The sequence below is a fragment of the Syngnathoides biaculeatus genome, chromosome 11 (assembly GCF_019802595.1).
Source record: "Syngnathoides biaculeatus isolate LvHL_M chromosome 11, ASM1980259v1, whole genome shotgun sequence".
NCBI classification, from domain to species: domain Eukaryota; kingdom Metazoa; phylum Chordata; class Actinopteri; order Syngnathiformes; family Syngnathidae; genus Syngnathoides; species Syngnathoides biaculeatus.
Genome location: NC_084650.1, coordinates 19,466,207 through 19,482,355, shown reverse-complemented (window position 1 = coordinate 19,482,355; position 16,149 = coordinate 19,466,207). Strand labels below are relative to the sequence as shown.

General features: G+C 42.3%; 2 protein-coding genes across 8 annotated transcripts; one reads left to right on the top strand and one right to left on the bottom strand.

Annotated features, from left to right (window-relative positions):
• Positions 1–1,325: 1,325 nt before the first annotated feature.
• On the bottom strand, positions 1,326–3,315 carry si:ch211-39i2.2 (DNA damage-inducible transcript 4-like protein-like). The gene is made up of 2 exons (XM_061835602.1): positions 3,109–3,315; positions 1,326–2,108 (listed from the first exon to the last, which is right to left on the bottom strand). Exons 1-2 carry the CDS (start codon positions 3,284–3,286, stop codon positions 1,666–1,668), a joined length of 621 nt encoding a protein of 206 aa, XP_061691586.1. The 5' UTR covers positions 3,287–3,315; the 3' UTR covers positions 1,326–1,665.
• Positions 3,316–3,387: 72 nt separating this feature from the next.
• Positions 3,388–16,130, top strand: LOC133508987 (heat shock 70 kDa protein 1-like). 7 transcript variants are annotated; one of them, XM_061835595.1, is made up of 4 exons: positions 3,398–3,524; positions 5,754–5,873; positions 10,285–10,472; positions 10,722–12,899. In XM_061835595.1, the coding sequence occupies exon 4, from the start codon at positions 10,753–10,755 to the stop codon at positions 12,670–12,672; it is 1,920 nt and encodes a 639-aa protein (XP_061691579.1). In that variant the 5' UTR covers positions 3,398–3,524; positions 5,754–5,873; positions 10,285–10,472; positions 10,722–10,752; the 3' UTR covers positions 12,673–12,899. The 7 variants fall into 7 exon arrangements, 6 of the variants coding, with proteins under 6 accessions (XP_061691579.1, XP_061691578.1, XP_061691582.1 ...); XM_061835594.1 differs by having other exon boundaries at positions 3,398–3,537; positions 10,385–10,472; XM_061835598.1 differs by having other exon boundaries at positions 3,398–3,537; positions 10,380–10,472.
• Positions 16,131–16,149: the final 19 nt, after the last annotated feature.

The window sequence follows — 16,149 nt, the reverse complement described above, 5'->3', positions numbered from 1 at the left end:
TGGTACCTGCGATTGGTTGGTGAGCAGTCCAGAGTGGATTCAGCCTTTCGACCAAGAAGGCTTTAGCTCATCCATCAGTCAACCTAATAAGGACAAGTGATACAGACCAGGCGTGTCAAACAAATGACCCGTGGGCCGGAACTGGCCTGTCAGGTGATCCACTCCTGCCCGCGTGGGAGGGAGAACAGATTCACTGTGCCATTTCAATAAACTTTTTGCTAGGCGGCACGGTGGTGCATCTGGTAACGTCGTTGGTCTTACAATTCTGAGGGCTGTGGTTCAAATCCCTGCCCCGCCTGTGTGAAGTTTGTTCTCCCCCGTGCCTGCATGGGTAACTTCTTGCTAATTTTGTCCACTGGAGGGCGGACTACCGACCCTGAAAAGACCGATCTGCTCGTGATCAAAGAACAAACTGGAAGATGAGAAGCATGTTTTGGCTTGTTTTCAGAGATTCCAGTACAAACATTTGCACTGTTGAGGAGTAATGTAATAAATTACATAAAATTGACGCAATTCTTTTCGTTTCGGCTTGTCCCGATTAGGGGTCGCCACAGCGTGTCATTTTTTTCCATCTAAGCCTATCTTGTGGATCTTTCTCTCTTAACACCCACAGTCTTCATGTTCTCCCTCACAACCTTCAACCTTTTCTTTGGTCTTCCTCTCACTCTTTTGTCTGGCAGCTCCATCCTCAGCATCCTTCTACCTATATACTCACTCTCTCGGAACTGGACATGTCCAAACCATCGAAGTCTGCTCTCTCGAACCGTGTCTCCAAAACATCCAACTTCAGCTGTCCCTCTAACGAGCTCGTTTCTAATCCTCTCCAATCTGCTCACTCAGAGCGAGAACCTCAACATCTTCATTTCTGCTATCTCTAGTTCTGCTTACCGTTTCTTCAGTGGTACTGTCCTTAATAATTCCCAAATGTTTTTTTTAAGAAAACATCCAAGAGTAATCAAAATACTTGACTGAGAAATCAAAAGTAAAGACTTACATCAGGGGTGTTAAACTCATTTTTGTCACAGGCCACATTGTACTTGCGGTTTCCCCTCAAAGGGCCGTTATGGTTGTGAAATTATTTTAACCGCCTCATCATATTTATGCATGAAATTTATGAACTGGTTTTGGAATCAGAAATGAAAGGTTATGGGTTTTTCCCAACAATTGTTTGGCAACACAAAAATGCTTATAATAGCTCAACGTTATGATTTATGACAATTTGAAATTTTGGTAGAGATTTGAACAAAAAAAAAAAAAAACTGAAGTTGATATACATGATTCTCCTCCATGGGCCATATAGAATCATATCAAAAAACCTTGAGAAATGTGACCAAAATGGTTTATTCGTCATAAATACAAAACAGCACATTTGAGGAATGAGACCCGCCCCTTCCAGAGGGGATGCATCCAATGTAGACATAAAACATTCATTCAAGACAAATTTGTGCAAATTAGCAGTCATGTTAGTTACAGGCATGCAAACAATTTGAACCCTTGTGCTTGAGCAAAGTCATATTAAATTAATAAAAAGGAAACTTATTAAAAAAAAAAAAAAAATGCCAGGTTCAGTTTGTGAACCGGGCGATTTGTTAACACCTGAGCTTAAACATTCGGACATGGAACACGGTTTCTCATGTAGTCCCTGGGGCGCTGCTGGTCTGTGGTTTAGCTAAATTCATGGATGACAGGGCTGGCAGAAGAGTAGAGTTTCCTCTTTACCAGCTTGTACTCCGGCCTCAGCTTCAACACTTTTCTGCTCTCAAAGATGTGCTTGAGCGGTTTCCAGCCGTCATTGTCCGCTTTAAACAAGACGGAGAGTTCAAATGTCGGGGTGACACTCGAGTCGGGGAGGACGCACCCCAAAGATTTGAGGCCATCCTTGGTCTCCACGTAGACCCTGATGGAGGCGCCCCGCAGTCCGCACGGCTCATCGGTGGAGGAGCGAAGCACGTCGCGGCCGACCCTGGCGGTCATCTGGCGGGGGAGAAGCAACACCTTGCACTGGAGGACCGAAGTCTTGGCCTCGGTCAGGCAGCGCTCGATGCGGCGAGTCAGGTCTTGTTGGAGGACTCTCTCTTCGTGCTCCAAACCAGCATCCATGTTGGGATCTGAGGAGGAAAGTATCAATTTATCTTAAATCATGCATCTTTAGTGATTAAAAAACAAAAAAAGTAAAAGGGTGAACCCTAAGCTATATCACGGTTCATCTTGTCAATTCAATCGCAATATGAGGAACGTGAGATTTTGTGCAGATGTTTAATCCCCCCCCCCCAATTAAGGTCAACATCCCCATTGCCTGACCAAGTACAGTATGGTGTGAACAGGCAATTTCCTGCCTTCGAGATTGGCAGCGTTCCGAACACTGATAGTGCTGGCAATAGTCATCTAAAAGCAATCCAGGAACAAGGAACTTAAAATTCATTGTGACGTTTTTAAACTACATTACGGCAGTTGTATAAAATGAAGCTCACCGTTGCTCTTTACTTGCACTTGTTCCGATCTATCTATCCGGTCTGTGCTTTAAATGGTAACTTTCTAGATATGTTCTTTGAACCTAAAACCAATTGAGATATTTAAAAAAGAAGTTTTTTTTTCTGTTGACAATAAGACCTCAGTTGACCCTGTGAGAGTCAGTCCTGACACAATAAAATCATATAGCCAATAAAGTTAACTGTCAGTGATGTGCAAGTAAGCAAGTGCAAAACAGATTTCAATTTCACAAAATAAAAAGCAAGAGACCAATAACAGGCGCTAAGGAATACTCAAGTGTGTTTTAAATGTTTTAGATTTGTTTAAAGTATGAGCGAGGAACTTTGTGTGTTAAATTAATATTTCCATTTTATTTTTTATTTTTTTTTTGGGGGGGGGGGACTTTCAACAACGGAAATGTATGAGCGGTGTATGTATTTGTTTATGAATCCCGGGCGTCATCAGAATCGGGCGTCCATCGGCAGCCATCGTGAAGTGAACACTCAGCATGAAATCAGCTGATTCAAGAACCGCGTCACTTACATCAGAAAAAGAGTTCGCGTCGGTGCACCTTGCGCGCCCAAAACTAGTTCTAAATAATGAACCCCACATGAAAATGGCTTTGGAAGTTGTACTCACAATATAAAGTGTTTTCGCTGTCGTCGCAACTGTCGACGCTCCCCCGGCGGCCGGAGCTGCCCTCTTGCCGCAGCGACGCGAGCCTGAAAGAGTACGCTGCCATCATGTCCGCGACGTTTTCGTGCTCCGCGGGGACGGCCAGCGCTTTTCCAAAGAGAAGAGCCGCGGTATACACCATCCTGATTCGTGCTTGTCCAACACCCCTGTCTCCTCCCGAGGTTGAATTTGGATCGCCTCCATATATCGAATGAGGGACGACGCGTGTATTTGAAAAGAGTTGTGCGGGTGAGAAAGAGCCAGAGAGCGGATCAGCTTTTATAGCGGGGGAGTTTGTTGCATCAGCTGAGTTTGGATTTGGGGGCGGGGCTTGGAGCTCTAGAAAGTTCCCGAGATTTCTCACGCAATATTTCAACCAGGTAACACCAGTGGGTGAGTCTCACGAAACACATTTCTACTTCAGCGTCATAACGCAAGATTATTTTTCATTATTATTCTTTTGTGGGGTGGTGGTTGTCATGTTGAACCATTTTGATTCACGAGCGTCAACAAGCGTAGGTGTCTCCCCCCCCCCCCCCCCCCATTGAATGCTAGCATCTTTGAAATTTTGGAGACTTTTTTTTCATTTTATTTTAATTTAATCTATTTTTGTATTGTACATACTGGTTGAGCAAACTGGTAAAGTGTATGGCCAAACAAAAACTGACAGACTTCCGAAAAAGTGCTGGTTGTCGTTCATAGATGTGGGAACGACATTGTATTAAAATGTTCAAAACAGTGAGATTGTCCTTGCTGGGAGCCCGGCACCCCAAAATTTCTGATCCTTAGAATCTGACCTGTTAAAAATGTTTCTTTTTGAACTCTTTTAAATGAATGAAGTTTTAAATGAATTCACGCGAAAAATGCAGACGCGCCTGGTAAATCTTTTTTCTTACAGAAAATAGAACGGGAGTAAAAGTGATTCCTAGCTATTATTTAAACTATCCAATTGCTATTGAACACCCCCTAAAATGCCCCCACCCCAATTTTTCGTTCCCTCGAAATTCCTCCCTCTAACGTAGAGCAGGTGGTCCAACTTCCATACAGACAGTACCGTTTCAGATATGGTGGAAAATTTTCTGAGCAGGAAAAGTTTGTCTCTTTTAGGCTGGCACACAGCGCAACACATTCACCATAAATCATAGTAGACAATAAAATAAAATAAAAAAGATCTCTTAAAGCTGCTTCCTGGTCCTGGCCTTTCTCATTACTCCTGAACAGAATCCCAGCAATCTCATCTCTGCCTCTTCCAGTTCTATCTCCGGTCTTGTGGTCCTTGCCACCACGTGCAGACCACACACCCCTGATTTGTTTCACTCCCGTCCTCTAAACCTTTCCTTTCACTTTAAGTGGTGCTCTTCCGCCATGGATCCCTCCTGACACTTTCCTCTACCCACTCCATCCTGCCCGGATCTGCCACGTCTCCTCCGCACTCCCCATTGCTCAAAAACAGTCGATTCCAAGTTCTTGAATTCCTGCACCCCTTCTTCTTATTCATTTCCTTTGAAATAAACCTCCAAAATAATGGATACTCCTCTAGAAAAGACAAAGTTTGCTTCTGTGTGTGTTGAAACTAAATAGGACACACAGACGCAGCAAGACTACAGAGTTAAGCAGGGAAGATGTCCGCTGTCGTATCTGTCAAATTTGTGCATGGCACACGAAATGTGAGGACCGAGAGAGAGATGATGGCTAAAGAGGGATCATCCAGAGATGAATTAAAACAGGGCCCCCCCAAAAATGTTGGTAGTAGTTATTAAATAGTCACTCTTAAAAACACTTTTGGCCTAATGGGTTGACTTTTCCTCAGTAAACTGCCCCTTTTGGAATTCAAATTTGTACAGCACAAATAGTTTAAAGTAGGGTTGATTTTAGTATACCAAATAAGATACTGTATATATTTCATAACAGTTGAAAATGATGAGAATCATGTTTGTGTTGCCTAGTGTCTGTCTTGATTAAAATATCTTACTACCTCAAACTGGAGGAAAGAAAAGACATGTTCAGGTAGTCATTAAATTATGTATTCTTGAACACAGATGAAAGTATAGTAAGAAAATATAGTCACAATCTGTAATTATTAATCATAATAATTCACAGATGGCTGTTGAAAAGCAATTCACCACATCCATTAAAATGGAAAAATCCATCTAGGCTTGCGGTTTTGTGTTGATATGATGTGTTACTAGGCAAATCACCTTTTCCACCCAATCATTTTTTTTCATAAACTGAAATAAAAACTACAATTCAACTCTTGAACATAGATGAAAGTACTCACATTATATAGTCACAATCTGTAATTATTAATCATAACAATTCACAGATGGTTGTCGAAAAGCAGTTTACCACATCCATTAAAATGGAAAAATCCATCTAGGCTTGCGGTTTTGTGTTGATATGATGTGTTACCATGGAAATCACCTTTCCCACCCAATCATTTTTTTTCATAATCTGAAATAAAAACTACAATTCAATATCTTAGAGATACACAATATAGGAATACATTTTTTGGGGCGTTGAGGGATTAAAAATTTACACTCATATATTACATCCTTTTTATTAAACTGTTACAAGGCATTTTAATAATTGTTGAAACTTTTTTTTTCTAGGGATAGGTTTGTGGAAAAACATTGCCTCTCTATTCTACTATCTGCCTCCAAGCAAGATGGCGGCGATGACGCGATCCGAGCAGGTCCAGACCTGCGACGTGAGCCCTGCCTTCCTCACGGGTTGAGTAACAGCTGTCTCATACAAAAGCTCACTCACAAATACATTCATTATTTACTTGGGGTGTGTTTCTATGTTACCCCTATAATTATGAAAATCTTGTCCTCGTATTATATTGTCTTTAACGTCAACTCATATCTCCCTGTGTCCTTTTTGCAACATGGCACCTTAACACCCCTGATGTCGCTTCAGAAAACAATGCGAAAATCATTCCCTTCCTAACATTTTTATCTGGACATTCATGAAGTCCGCAAGTAGAAATCATATGGGGACAATATGGAAAGCACCCGACTGCTGAGTCACCGGCTGTGAACATTTTCCTACTTTGACATCACTGGTCCTCCACGATCAAGTGAAAAGTTATCTTTCTCAACAACAACAACAAAAAAAAAAAAAAACACAGGGGAACTGAGAGAATACATGGACATGTACCAAAAGAAATGAATGTGAGCATTACTGATTCTAATATTAAACATATTTCTTTTTTTGTGTCTGTCAGGCGTGTAAATCAGGAATCAAGCTTTATTTTGATAGCACTTTTCATACGAACAGTTGGAGCAAAAAGAGCTTTCGACAGTGAAGGGGAAGGTAAAAAAATAATCAGCCCCACCTAATTTTATGCACAAAATTTCTGAGATGAAACAACAAGGCCCAACTGGAGCTGCCAGAAGAAACTGGATCATCAAAGAATTTATATAATAACAAAAAAAAAAATAGGATTGGAAAAATGAGGACAGAAAAAGCTGAGATATATGTCAAAGCAGTTAAAGGTCACTGCGCGAGGACTTTATGGCTGTCGGTTAAATTTCATATTTGCATTGTCAATATGTTTTGTAGTACATTCACGTCATTTACAGGAGGTTGTCAACCATAAATTGGCTCTACTGAGCACTTCAGAACGTGTCGAGACATTCTGGCTTCCAGAGGTATCAAAAATAATTTGAAAAAATATCTTTGCAAATAGAGAGGGTTAATCAAAGTTTGCTTTTTAAACAAAATGAACGTCATTATGTCATCAGGAAGGCTCCTCACAATGAGAGGACAGTAATTACATTAAAAAATGTCTCTCGGTTATTAAAGGAATGAACTCAACCACCTTTATGTCTTAAACGTGTCTGAATGTTCTCATTCAGGATGTTTCATGCTCATAGACTTAATTGACTAAAATGGGTATTTATTTAAACATTGAGAAAGGCCAGACTGCCAGCATTTAACAACAACAAAATGCTAATCTCCATGAAATTGTTTTTCTCTTTTTCCTTTGAAATGTGCTTGAAAACAAAAAGAATCAGTTAACAGTTTTTCTGTGTTAGCACTGATCAGAAATGCTTGGAAAACACCCAACCGGCATCAAATCTTCATAGTTCCAATCATCCCATATCACAAAGAAAATGATTAAACTGGCTTGGTCAGTTCAGTCCGGAACACTGACTGACACTCATTGTTGCAAAAGCGTCAGCCCGTCAGCTGATGTCAGCTGCTTACAATGTAATGATTGGAAGAGAACAAGTCAGACCTGTCTCAGTCGTAATCCTCAGCGGCGCTAACGCAAACCTCGTGCATCTGCAGCTCCGTGTTTGTTTGGTTTGAACAACAGAAATAAACATGGAATCATACGGCACAATTTGGGATAAATATATATTCCTGCTAACTGCTAAATTACCTGCTCAGAGTGAGCTCGTGAGTAGCTTTGCCTGGCTATCTGTTTTCAGATATTTTCATTTGTAGTTTATATACTTGTTTGAAGGTTTACTCATTTGTCTATTTTTTTAAAAAAATGTTTAACCCTGTGCTCTTCACTTTGAAAATTGCATCATTGTTGGATGCCGGTCAACACTTAAGAGCTCTGGCTAAACTTCATACACTGGAAGAGGAACCACGAGTAAATTTCAAAAAGTTGCAAAATGTCTAATGGGGAAGTTGTAATAGCCAACAGTAGTGACAAAAAAAAAATGTCCAGGCTCAAGGGCAAAGAACAAGTGCTTGGGTGGGTTTCCTACAGGCACACCCATATCCTCCCACATCCCAAAAAACATGCATTCATTGGAGACTGTAAATTGCCCCAAGGTGTGAATGTGAGTGCAACTGTTGTCTGTCTCCATGTGCCCTGCGATTGGCTGGCAACCGGTTTAGGGTGTACCCCGCCTCCTACCTGTTGATACCTGGGTTAGTCTCCACCCCTCCTGCGACCCTTGTGAGGATAAGCGATCAGAAAGTGGATGAATGGATGGATGACAGCATTCTACTGAGCCTTGAATAGTATTTGTTATAAATTTTGTTGTGACTTTCGGCTTGTCCCATCTGAGGTCGCCACAGCTCGTCACTTGGATGATTTGTTTGGCACCATTCTTATCCATCGATTTTCTTTTTGTCACTTAACCTCATGAGGGTTGCGGGGAATGCTGGAGCCTATCCCAGCTGTGAACGGGCAAGAGGCAAGGTACACCCTGAACTGGTTGCCAGCCAATCACAGGGCACATCGAGACAAACAGCCACATGTAGGGGCAATTTAGAGTGCCCAATTAATGTTGTATGTTTTTGGGATGTGGGAGGAAACCGGAGTGCCTGGAGAAAACCCACGCAGGCACGGGGAGAACATACAAATTCCACACAGGCGGGGCCGGGATTGAACCCGGGTCCTCAGAACTGTGAGGCCAACGCTTTACCAGCTGGGTCACCGTTCCGCCCACCATTCTTATGTAGGATGAAATACTGATGAAAAACCATACTATAATTATCATGTTGTTTTTTATTTTTTTAAAGCCATTGCTGTCTGATGCATGTCAGCTCTGGTGACATTTTATAATGCTCCATTGTTTGGAATTAAGTTGCAAACCCTGTGTATGAACGAGCATAACCCCAAGTCAAGTCCAACATTTTCTTTCGCATTATAGTCGGGCCTCAAGAAGAATGACATGTCTGATGCAACCATAGAGAAGAGTTGCAGCCTGATAAACAAGTGTGGTTTCAGGTGGCTTGTCAGATGACTTTTTTTCCCCCTGTTCTAATAAAATACATTGTTGTGCTAGTCATGTCTTGATCAGCCACCCAGCCGCATCAAGGTCAGCGCTCGCCAAGGACGCCAGGTTACCCAAGGACCGCATGAGTAGCAATAGTAGTTGTATTTTCAGTACCCAAGAAGCAGGCTTCAGTTTCAAAATGGTTGCTGACCTCTGGTATTCTAGGTGTTTCCAGTGTCTCCTTGTAATGTATACTTGTCTTTCATTTATTGTAGATGGGTACTTTATTTATGTACGAGGAAGTTATTCTGGTGTCTCCATCATAAAAACAACACAAAGCAGGCGGGCATGCCAAAATACAGATACTGTACTGTGAAATTAAACAAAAATTAAAGATGGCATCTATGGGTTGGACAAAATAAGAATTAGATAAATATACAAATTGTACATTTAAAGTGGAAAATAAATAACTCTTCAGGTTATGTATTCTTAAAGCGTGCGGCGGATTACATCTTGATATTTGTGCCAGCACCAGGCTCGCTGCATGTTTGCCTATTTTGTCGGCCGGTCTGTGCCTGGCTGGGTGGTGTCAGCCCAATTAGGGTGTGCCCTTGCAGACTCATTCGGCCGAGTGAGGTCTTAGTTTTCAGAAAGTCATTCTAAACCTGGGCCTTTCCATACCGTGTCCAACTTGTGGCGCTGGGACCCAACGTAATATAGTGCATGGAAAGGTGTTATCACGCTGCATTTTATCATGGGCATAATTCCCATTTCTTTACCATCAGGTCTCTTGTTTACAACTGAAGATGTACTCCCTCACTGTTCAACTCGTATAAACTATTTTTTTTTTTTTACATTCAAATTTACCTCGTCACATGATTGCAAAGGGGGGAAAAAAACCCTGCACTACCTTGTACAGTGGAACCATAGCTCATGAACAATTTTCTGGGAATTATGTGATTTCAAAACAAGTTAGTCACAAATTTGTATTGTATGTTCTATCATATGATCAGGAAATTATACATTTATACAATTTAAGTCATAATAGGCCACAAAGGGAACGATGACAAAAAAAATGTATCCTGATTTTAAGATTACATTTCTTGACGTGTCAATAATAATAATAAGTTTCAATGTATTCGTTAATTCCACATCATTGTATTAGTTTCATAATTTGGTTGATCAGGAATAAATCAAATGAATACCACCTTTACAAACGACACAGATTTTTATTTGATAACCGGCTCTTTAATAAATAACGTCATCCCAAAACAAACCCCAGACGAGATTTTGCTAGAGCTTCTCGCTTCATCGCCACTTTTCCAGAGCGTTCTGTGTAAAGGTAACGACAAAAGACTTTTATATGCCGTCCTTGCCTTCACAATAAGGTTATTGTTGCTACATTTGTGTTAACATGGCATGAAATCAACACGGTATGTTTTATTTTGAAAAGTCAAACAGGAAGTTGTATTTGCCGGTGACGACACTTTACGGAGAAATGTCTGGAATTGTCCAGACTGATAACTACGGCTATAAATGTAACTGAAGCACAGCTTGACACACAAGAACAAGATCCAGAAGTGAAGAGTCACAAGAACTCCACAAGCTGCAGAGATAGCTACTCACAGAGCGCTTTTAAGTGTAAGTTGGCATTTTTATTCTGTATAAAAATACATTTATACTACCAAATATCAATGAATTTAGATGAGCTTTTAGGAACGTGTGGTATTTACATTGCATGATATTGAATATTTAATTGTCCAGCTAAGTCAATTGAAATGAAATTCTCATTTGAAACACTGGAACCAGATAGGAAAGTGAAATCAAGCAATTATATCCAAGCAAATAAATATAACTCTAATTCATATTTTTCTGTAATGTTCCCCTCAGAGACGAGCATCTTGACAGTCAAACAAAGAAAATGGACTCAGCGAAAGGCGTCGCCATCGGCATCGACCTAGGCACTACGTACTCCTGCGTGGGTGTTTTCCAGCACGGGAAAGTAGAGATCATCGCCAACGACCAGGGAAATAGGACCACACCCAGCTATGTGGCGTTCACCGACACCGAGAGGCTCATTGGTGACGCCGCCAAGAACCAGGTGGCATTGAACCCCAGCAACACGGTGTTTGATGCCAAGCGGCTGATCGGAAGGAGGTTTGATGATCCGGTGGTGCAAGCAGACAGGAAGCACTGGCCATTCAAGGTAGTCTCTGATGGAGGGAAGGCCAAAATTCAGGTGCAACACAAAGGGGAGGACAAGGCCTTCTACCCAGAGGAGATCTCCTCCATGGTGCTGGTTAAAATGAAGGAGACGGCCGAAGCCTACCTGGGTCACCAGGTGTCCAGCGCCGTGGTGACCGTCCCCGCCTATTTTAACGACTCCCAGCGCCAGGCCACCAAAGACGCAGGCGTCATCGCTGGCCTCAACATCCTGAGGATCATCAACGAGCCCACAGCGGCCGCCATCGCCTACGGTCTGGACAAAGGCAAGTCAGGAGAACGCAACGTCCTCATCTTTGACCTGGGTGGGGGCACATTCGATGTGTCCATCCTCACCATCGACGGCGGAATCTTCGAGGTCAAAGCCACCGCCGGAGACACACATTTGGGTGGAGAGGACTTTGATAATCGCATGGTGGAGCATTTTGTGGCTGAGTTCAAGAGGAAGCACAAGAAGGACATCAGCCAGAGCAAGAGGGCATTGAGGAGGCTGCGGACTGCCTGTGAGAGGGCCAAAAGGACGCTGTCCTCCAGTTCCCAGGCCAACATCGAGATCGACTCCCTCTTTGAGGGCATCGACTTCTACACCTCCATCACCAGAGCTCGCTTTGAGGACCTGTGCTCCGACCTATTCAGGGGAACTCTCGAGCCAGTGGAGAAAGCCCTGAGTGATGCAAAGATGGATAAGGGTCGCATCCACGATGTGGTCCTGGTCGGCGGCTCCACGCGGATCCCCAGAATCCAGAAGATCCTGCAGGACTTCTTCAATGGCAGGGAGCTTAACAAGAGCATTAACCCAGACGAGGCGGTGGCTTACGGCGCCGCTGTGCAGGCCGCCATCCTTACCGGGGACACCTCGAGCAACGTCCAAGACTTGCTACTGCTGGACGTGACTCCTCTTTCGTTAGGCATCGAGACCGCCGGAGGAGTCATGACGCCGCTCATCAAACGCAACACCACCATTCCAACCAAGCAGAGTCAGATCTTCAGCACCTACTCCGACAACCAGCCCGGTGTCCTTATCCAGGTCTTGGAAGGTGAGAGGGCCATGACCAAGGACAACAACCTGTTGGGTAGATTTGAGCTGATTGGAATACCTCCAGCTCCGCGAGGCGTACCGCAGATCGAGGTCACCTTCGACGTGGACGCTAATGGGATCTTAAACGTGTCAGCAGTTGACAAAAGCTCCGGCAAGGAGAACAAAATCACCATCACCAACGACAAAGGCCGTCTGAGCAGAGAAGAGATCGAGAAGATGGTGGACGACGCCCAAAAGTATAAAGCTGAGGATGAACTGCAGCGGGATAAGATCACCGCTAAGAACGCTCTGGAGTCGTACGCCTTTAACGTGAAGAGCAGCGTGCAGGACGAGAAGCTGGCTGCCAAGTTGAGCGAGGAGGACAAGAAGACGCTGATGGACAAGTGTGAGCAGACCCTCAACTGGTTGGAGAGCAACCAGCTGGCTGAGAAAGATGAGTTCCAGCACAAACAAAAGGAGCTGGAACGGGTGTGCCAGCCAATCATGACCAAGTTATATCAAGGGGCGGGACCTATGGGAGGCTCTGGGGCGCAAACCCGGGGTGGTACCCAAGGTCCTACCATTGAAGAGGTGGACTGATGTCATTCCTTGCAGCTCATAGGGGAAAATTAATTTTAAAATTTTACTATAAAAATGTTCAAACTATCACGGTGTAATTTTGTCATGTAGATAAATGAAACGTTATACAAGTGTGTCCATAGAACAATGTATTTGTTTGTGTCTATGTATCAGTGCATCGATGAATTATTCCATCCATTATGTTAACTGGAATGTATTTTTTTCAAAATTGTCAAATGTCTTGAAGAACGAACTAATAAATTTCAACACGATGCCATTTTTCACAGTCATCTGCCCGTGTCTGTCTCAAAATTAATAGGTTTTTGTTCATTAGCTCATTCAGTCGCTGAGTCTTCTGCATATATAATATCACCATGCGAAATGAAACTTTTATGCAATAACACGCTTGGACTGGAAAGGATTGAAGTGCGGTGAAATCCACGCAACGACAGAATTATGAATTTAAGTGAACTGCGGTGAAGCGGTCCAGCAAAGTACCAAAGCCTGGTCTAGCCCACTTCATCAGTTTTATGCTACTGTTCCACACTTTCATAGCCTCTTTTGGGTGTATTTTTTTTTCTTCTCTGGGGGCTTTTCCCTCCAGTCACAGGTTTATAAGGTAAGCTGCAGGTGCTATATAGTTAAAGTCTGGAAATTGGCTAGACTGGTTTAAAACCTTCTCTTTTTGTCTCTCATGATCCTCTTTGTTGTTTTGGTTTTGGCTCTATCGGTAGATGCAGTCATCACAGACAAAACACAATTTGCAACTGAGCAAACACACTCACTACTTTAGTAATCAATGAAACAAGAGAGACGTGAGCAACAAAACATACAAATCAGTCAAATGATTCGAAATGTTTGGTCACATTGAAAATGGGTGGTTCCCCCCCCAAAAAAAGGTTTTCTAAGGTGTATAAATTCCGGCGGACGAAAAATAAAATGTTGGTTTCTTTTTGTCATCTGTGTTTTGATTTCAGTCTAGTTAAACTTAATATGTAATATCACCAAAGGGCCTTGAGTGCCTTTAGTCTCGTCATAGATAGCATGTAAGGGTCTGCAGCATAGATTTTTTTTTTTCCAACCCGAGGATGACTTTCAAAATTTCGTTACTTTGGTAAATGAACTAAATATCCAATCTTAACACAACGCCAATCAATTTGACCTCATTTAGGTTGTACAGCTAGATAGCGCTGTCACCGTGCTTTACGAAACTGCCCCTCCATGGCTGTATTCTCTCATTTCACCAGGTGGTGGTACTATTGCTGAACAAACTTTACAGCTACAGATGGCTCCATATGTGGACTGCGTGACCCAATCCGAAATTTTAGGGACCCATGCCAAGCAGGTACCATTTAATGTGGTAAAGACAATAATGCCCAGTTTTGGACTAGACTACCAGAGAGGTATATTCAATGCCCAAGTGAGTACAACACACAAGGAATTTTTCTCCAGCAGTCGGTGCTGCCCTGGTACGACATACAGAACAGAAAACAGAGACAATATGATTTTTATGGTGTTTCTTGTAATGCAGAGCTGCACTGTATCATACTGAATGTTTAATATTTGTTTTATTTAGCAACAGTGTTTTACAATTATGACAACACCTGTAATAGGGCATATATCCGTTGAACATCATTCAGTTCTTTAATTATGGCTCTTTTGATTTCAGTACCGTTTGAACATTTTGAACATCTGTCCAGCAATTTCTCTAAAGCTTGAATATCCTTATGATGGTTGCGGGTAAGCTGAAATGTGTCCCAATCGGATCTTGAGTGAGAGGACAATTTTGATTCAATGAACCTGAAACACATGTTTCTGGAATGTGGACAGAAGGGGAGGGGACACAAAATAAACACACAGAACAAACAAACAAACCACAGAGAGAGATTCTAACTTTACCTCAGACGTGTGTGGCAAATATGTTAACTATCCATCCACCCATTTTCAGAACTGCTCATCCTGTTCAGGATCAGGAGGACATAAATGTTCACCACAGCCATTTTGAATATTGATGGGGAATTTCAAACTGAATTCACCCTTTTAGATCCCAAATCTGAGCATCTCACTGGGCTCCTCTGATGGTGCAACCACTAAAACATGCAAATAGCTACAGTAGGACCTATTAATCAGTGATAACAATAGACTTGACTTTTTTTGTAAAACAGTTGATTGGAAACTTCAAAGACAGCATCCTTACACTTTGCGGTTAAATCATTTCTACATCCCATATTGTTACCAAAACAACAAAAGGAATATCGTGTGTCAGAAAAGGTCCAGATAGCCAAACCACAAACTACGACTGTTTACCTGATTTGACGATCAAGTAGCACATGTACAAAGAGATCAGTTTGCGTTATTGCACCCACGAGAAGAGGGTGAGAGCTGTGGCAGGACAACTCCACCAAGACAAAGCCCCCGCCCGCTCACAATGCCCCGAGCATCCAACAGTTCCCGGCTAAGAAAAACATCGCTGGAGCAACCGCCCTTACTCACATGACGTGGGTCCATGTGATTTTTTTTTTTTCCACCTCTTTCGCAAAGTCAAAGAAACCCGTTTTGAAGACGTGGCCAGCAGAATTCCAGAGGATGACGGACAAATGAAGGAGTGGCAGAGGGAAAAGTCCGTTAGACTCCATGGGAATTACTTAGAACTACTCGACCTTGTTGGCCATTGAGCTCTCTGGGATGAAGGAACAGCAACTTTATATTTTTAAACTTGAAATGCATCACTGCAATTGAAGTTTGGCACCTACCTGATAATGTGCTTGAAGTTCACTTCTATAATTAGAAACCGGATCCCGGTGGAAGTGGGTATTTGTGGCTCTGGAAGCAGATCAAATAGAATCAGTTGCATTTCACGCAGTGGTTTCTCATGTTGAGAAACGTCTAGTTGAATGTTGTCAGTGAAGCTCAGGACGTGGACGACATCTGTTGTACAAACAGTTTCATCTCAGCATCAAACCTTAAATGATTCACTTTTGTTTGTTCTCGTCTCCCAAAGACTCATATGAGCGACATTTCTGGGTCAGTGCCAAGCAGGGAAGCTGGGGGTTCTGCTCAGTTCAGGAGAAACAAATAGATTCTGACATATGCAATAAGGGAAGTATTTTAAGGAGATGGGACAAATCTTTTTGATTCGCCTGGCATTTGATTGATTTATGGAAAATTCACAACAATAGGATTATGTTGTGCAGTTGTGTATTTTTTGCAGAGGCGACAATGCATTTTGCTACTTGACTACAAATAAACGTACTCAACAGAATAAGATGAAACATCTTTTGTTGTTGAATAATAGAGTTTGCATTTCATCCAATGTAGTTTGCTGCCTAAACTGCTGTAGAAATGTAAAGTGTTTCAAAAAAGAATTGGGACACTTAGTTTGTGACCATTTTGAACTAAAACAAGAAAGTCTTGTAAAAGTGGAACTCAACATTTTAATCCCCTGAAGGTCGTAAAAAAAACCCCAAAACATAGTGCTTGACTGTGCAAGATTTAAGA

Coding starts and splice junctions, on each gene's coding strand:
- LOC133508987 (XM_061835595.1), top strand. CDS start 10,753: ATGGACTCAGCGAAAGGCGTCGCCATCGGCATCGACCTAGGCACTACG.
- si:ch211-39i2.2 (XM_061835602.1), bottom strand. CDS start 3,286: ATGGTGTATACCGCGGCTCTTCTCTTTGGAAAAGCGCTGGCCGTCCCC. Junction 2,109..3,108: donor CAGCGAAAACACTTTATATT/GTGAGTACAACT, acceptor TTTCCTCCTCAG/ATCCCAACATGGATGCTGGT.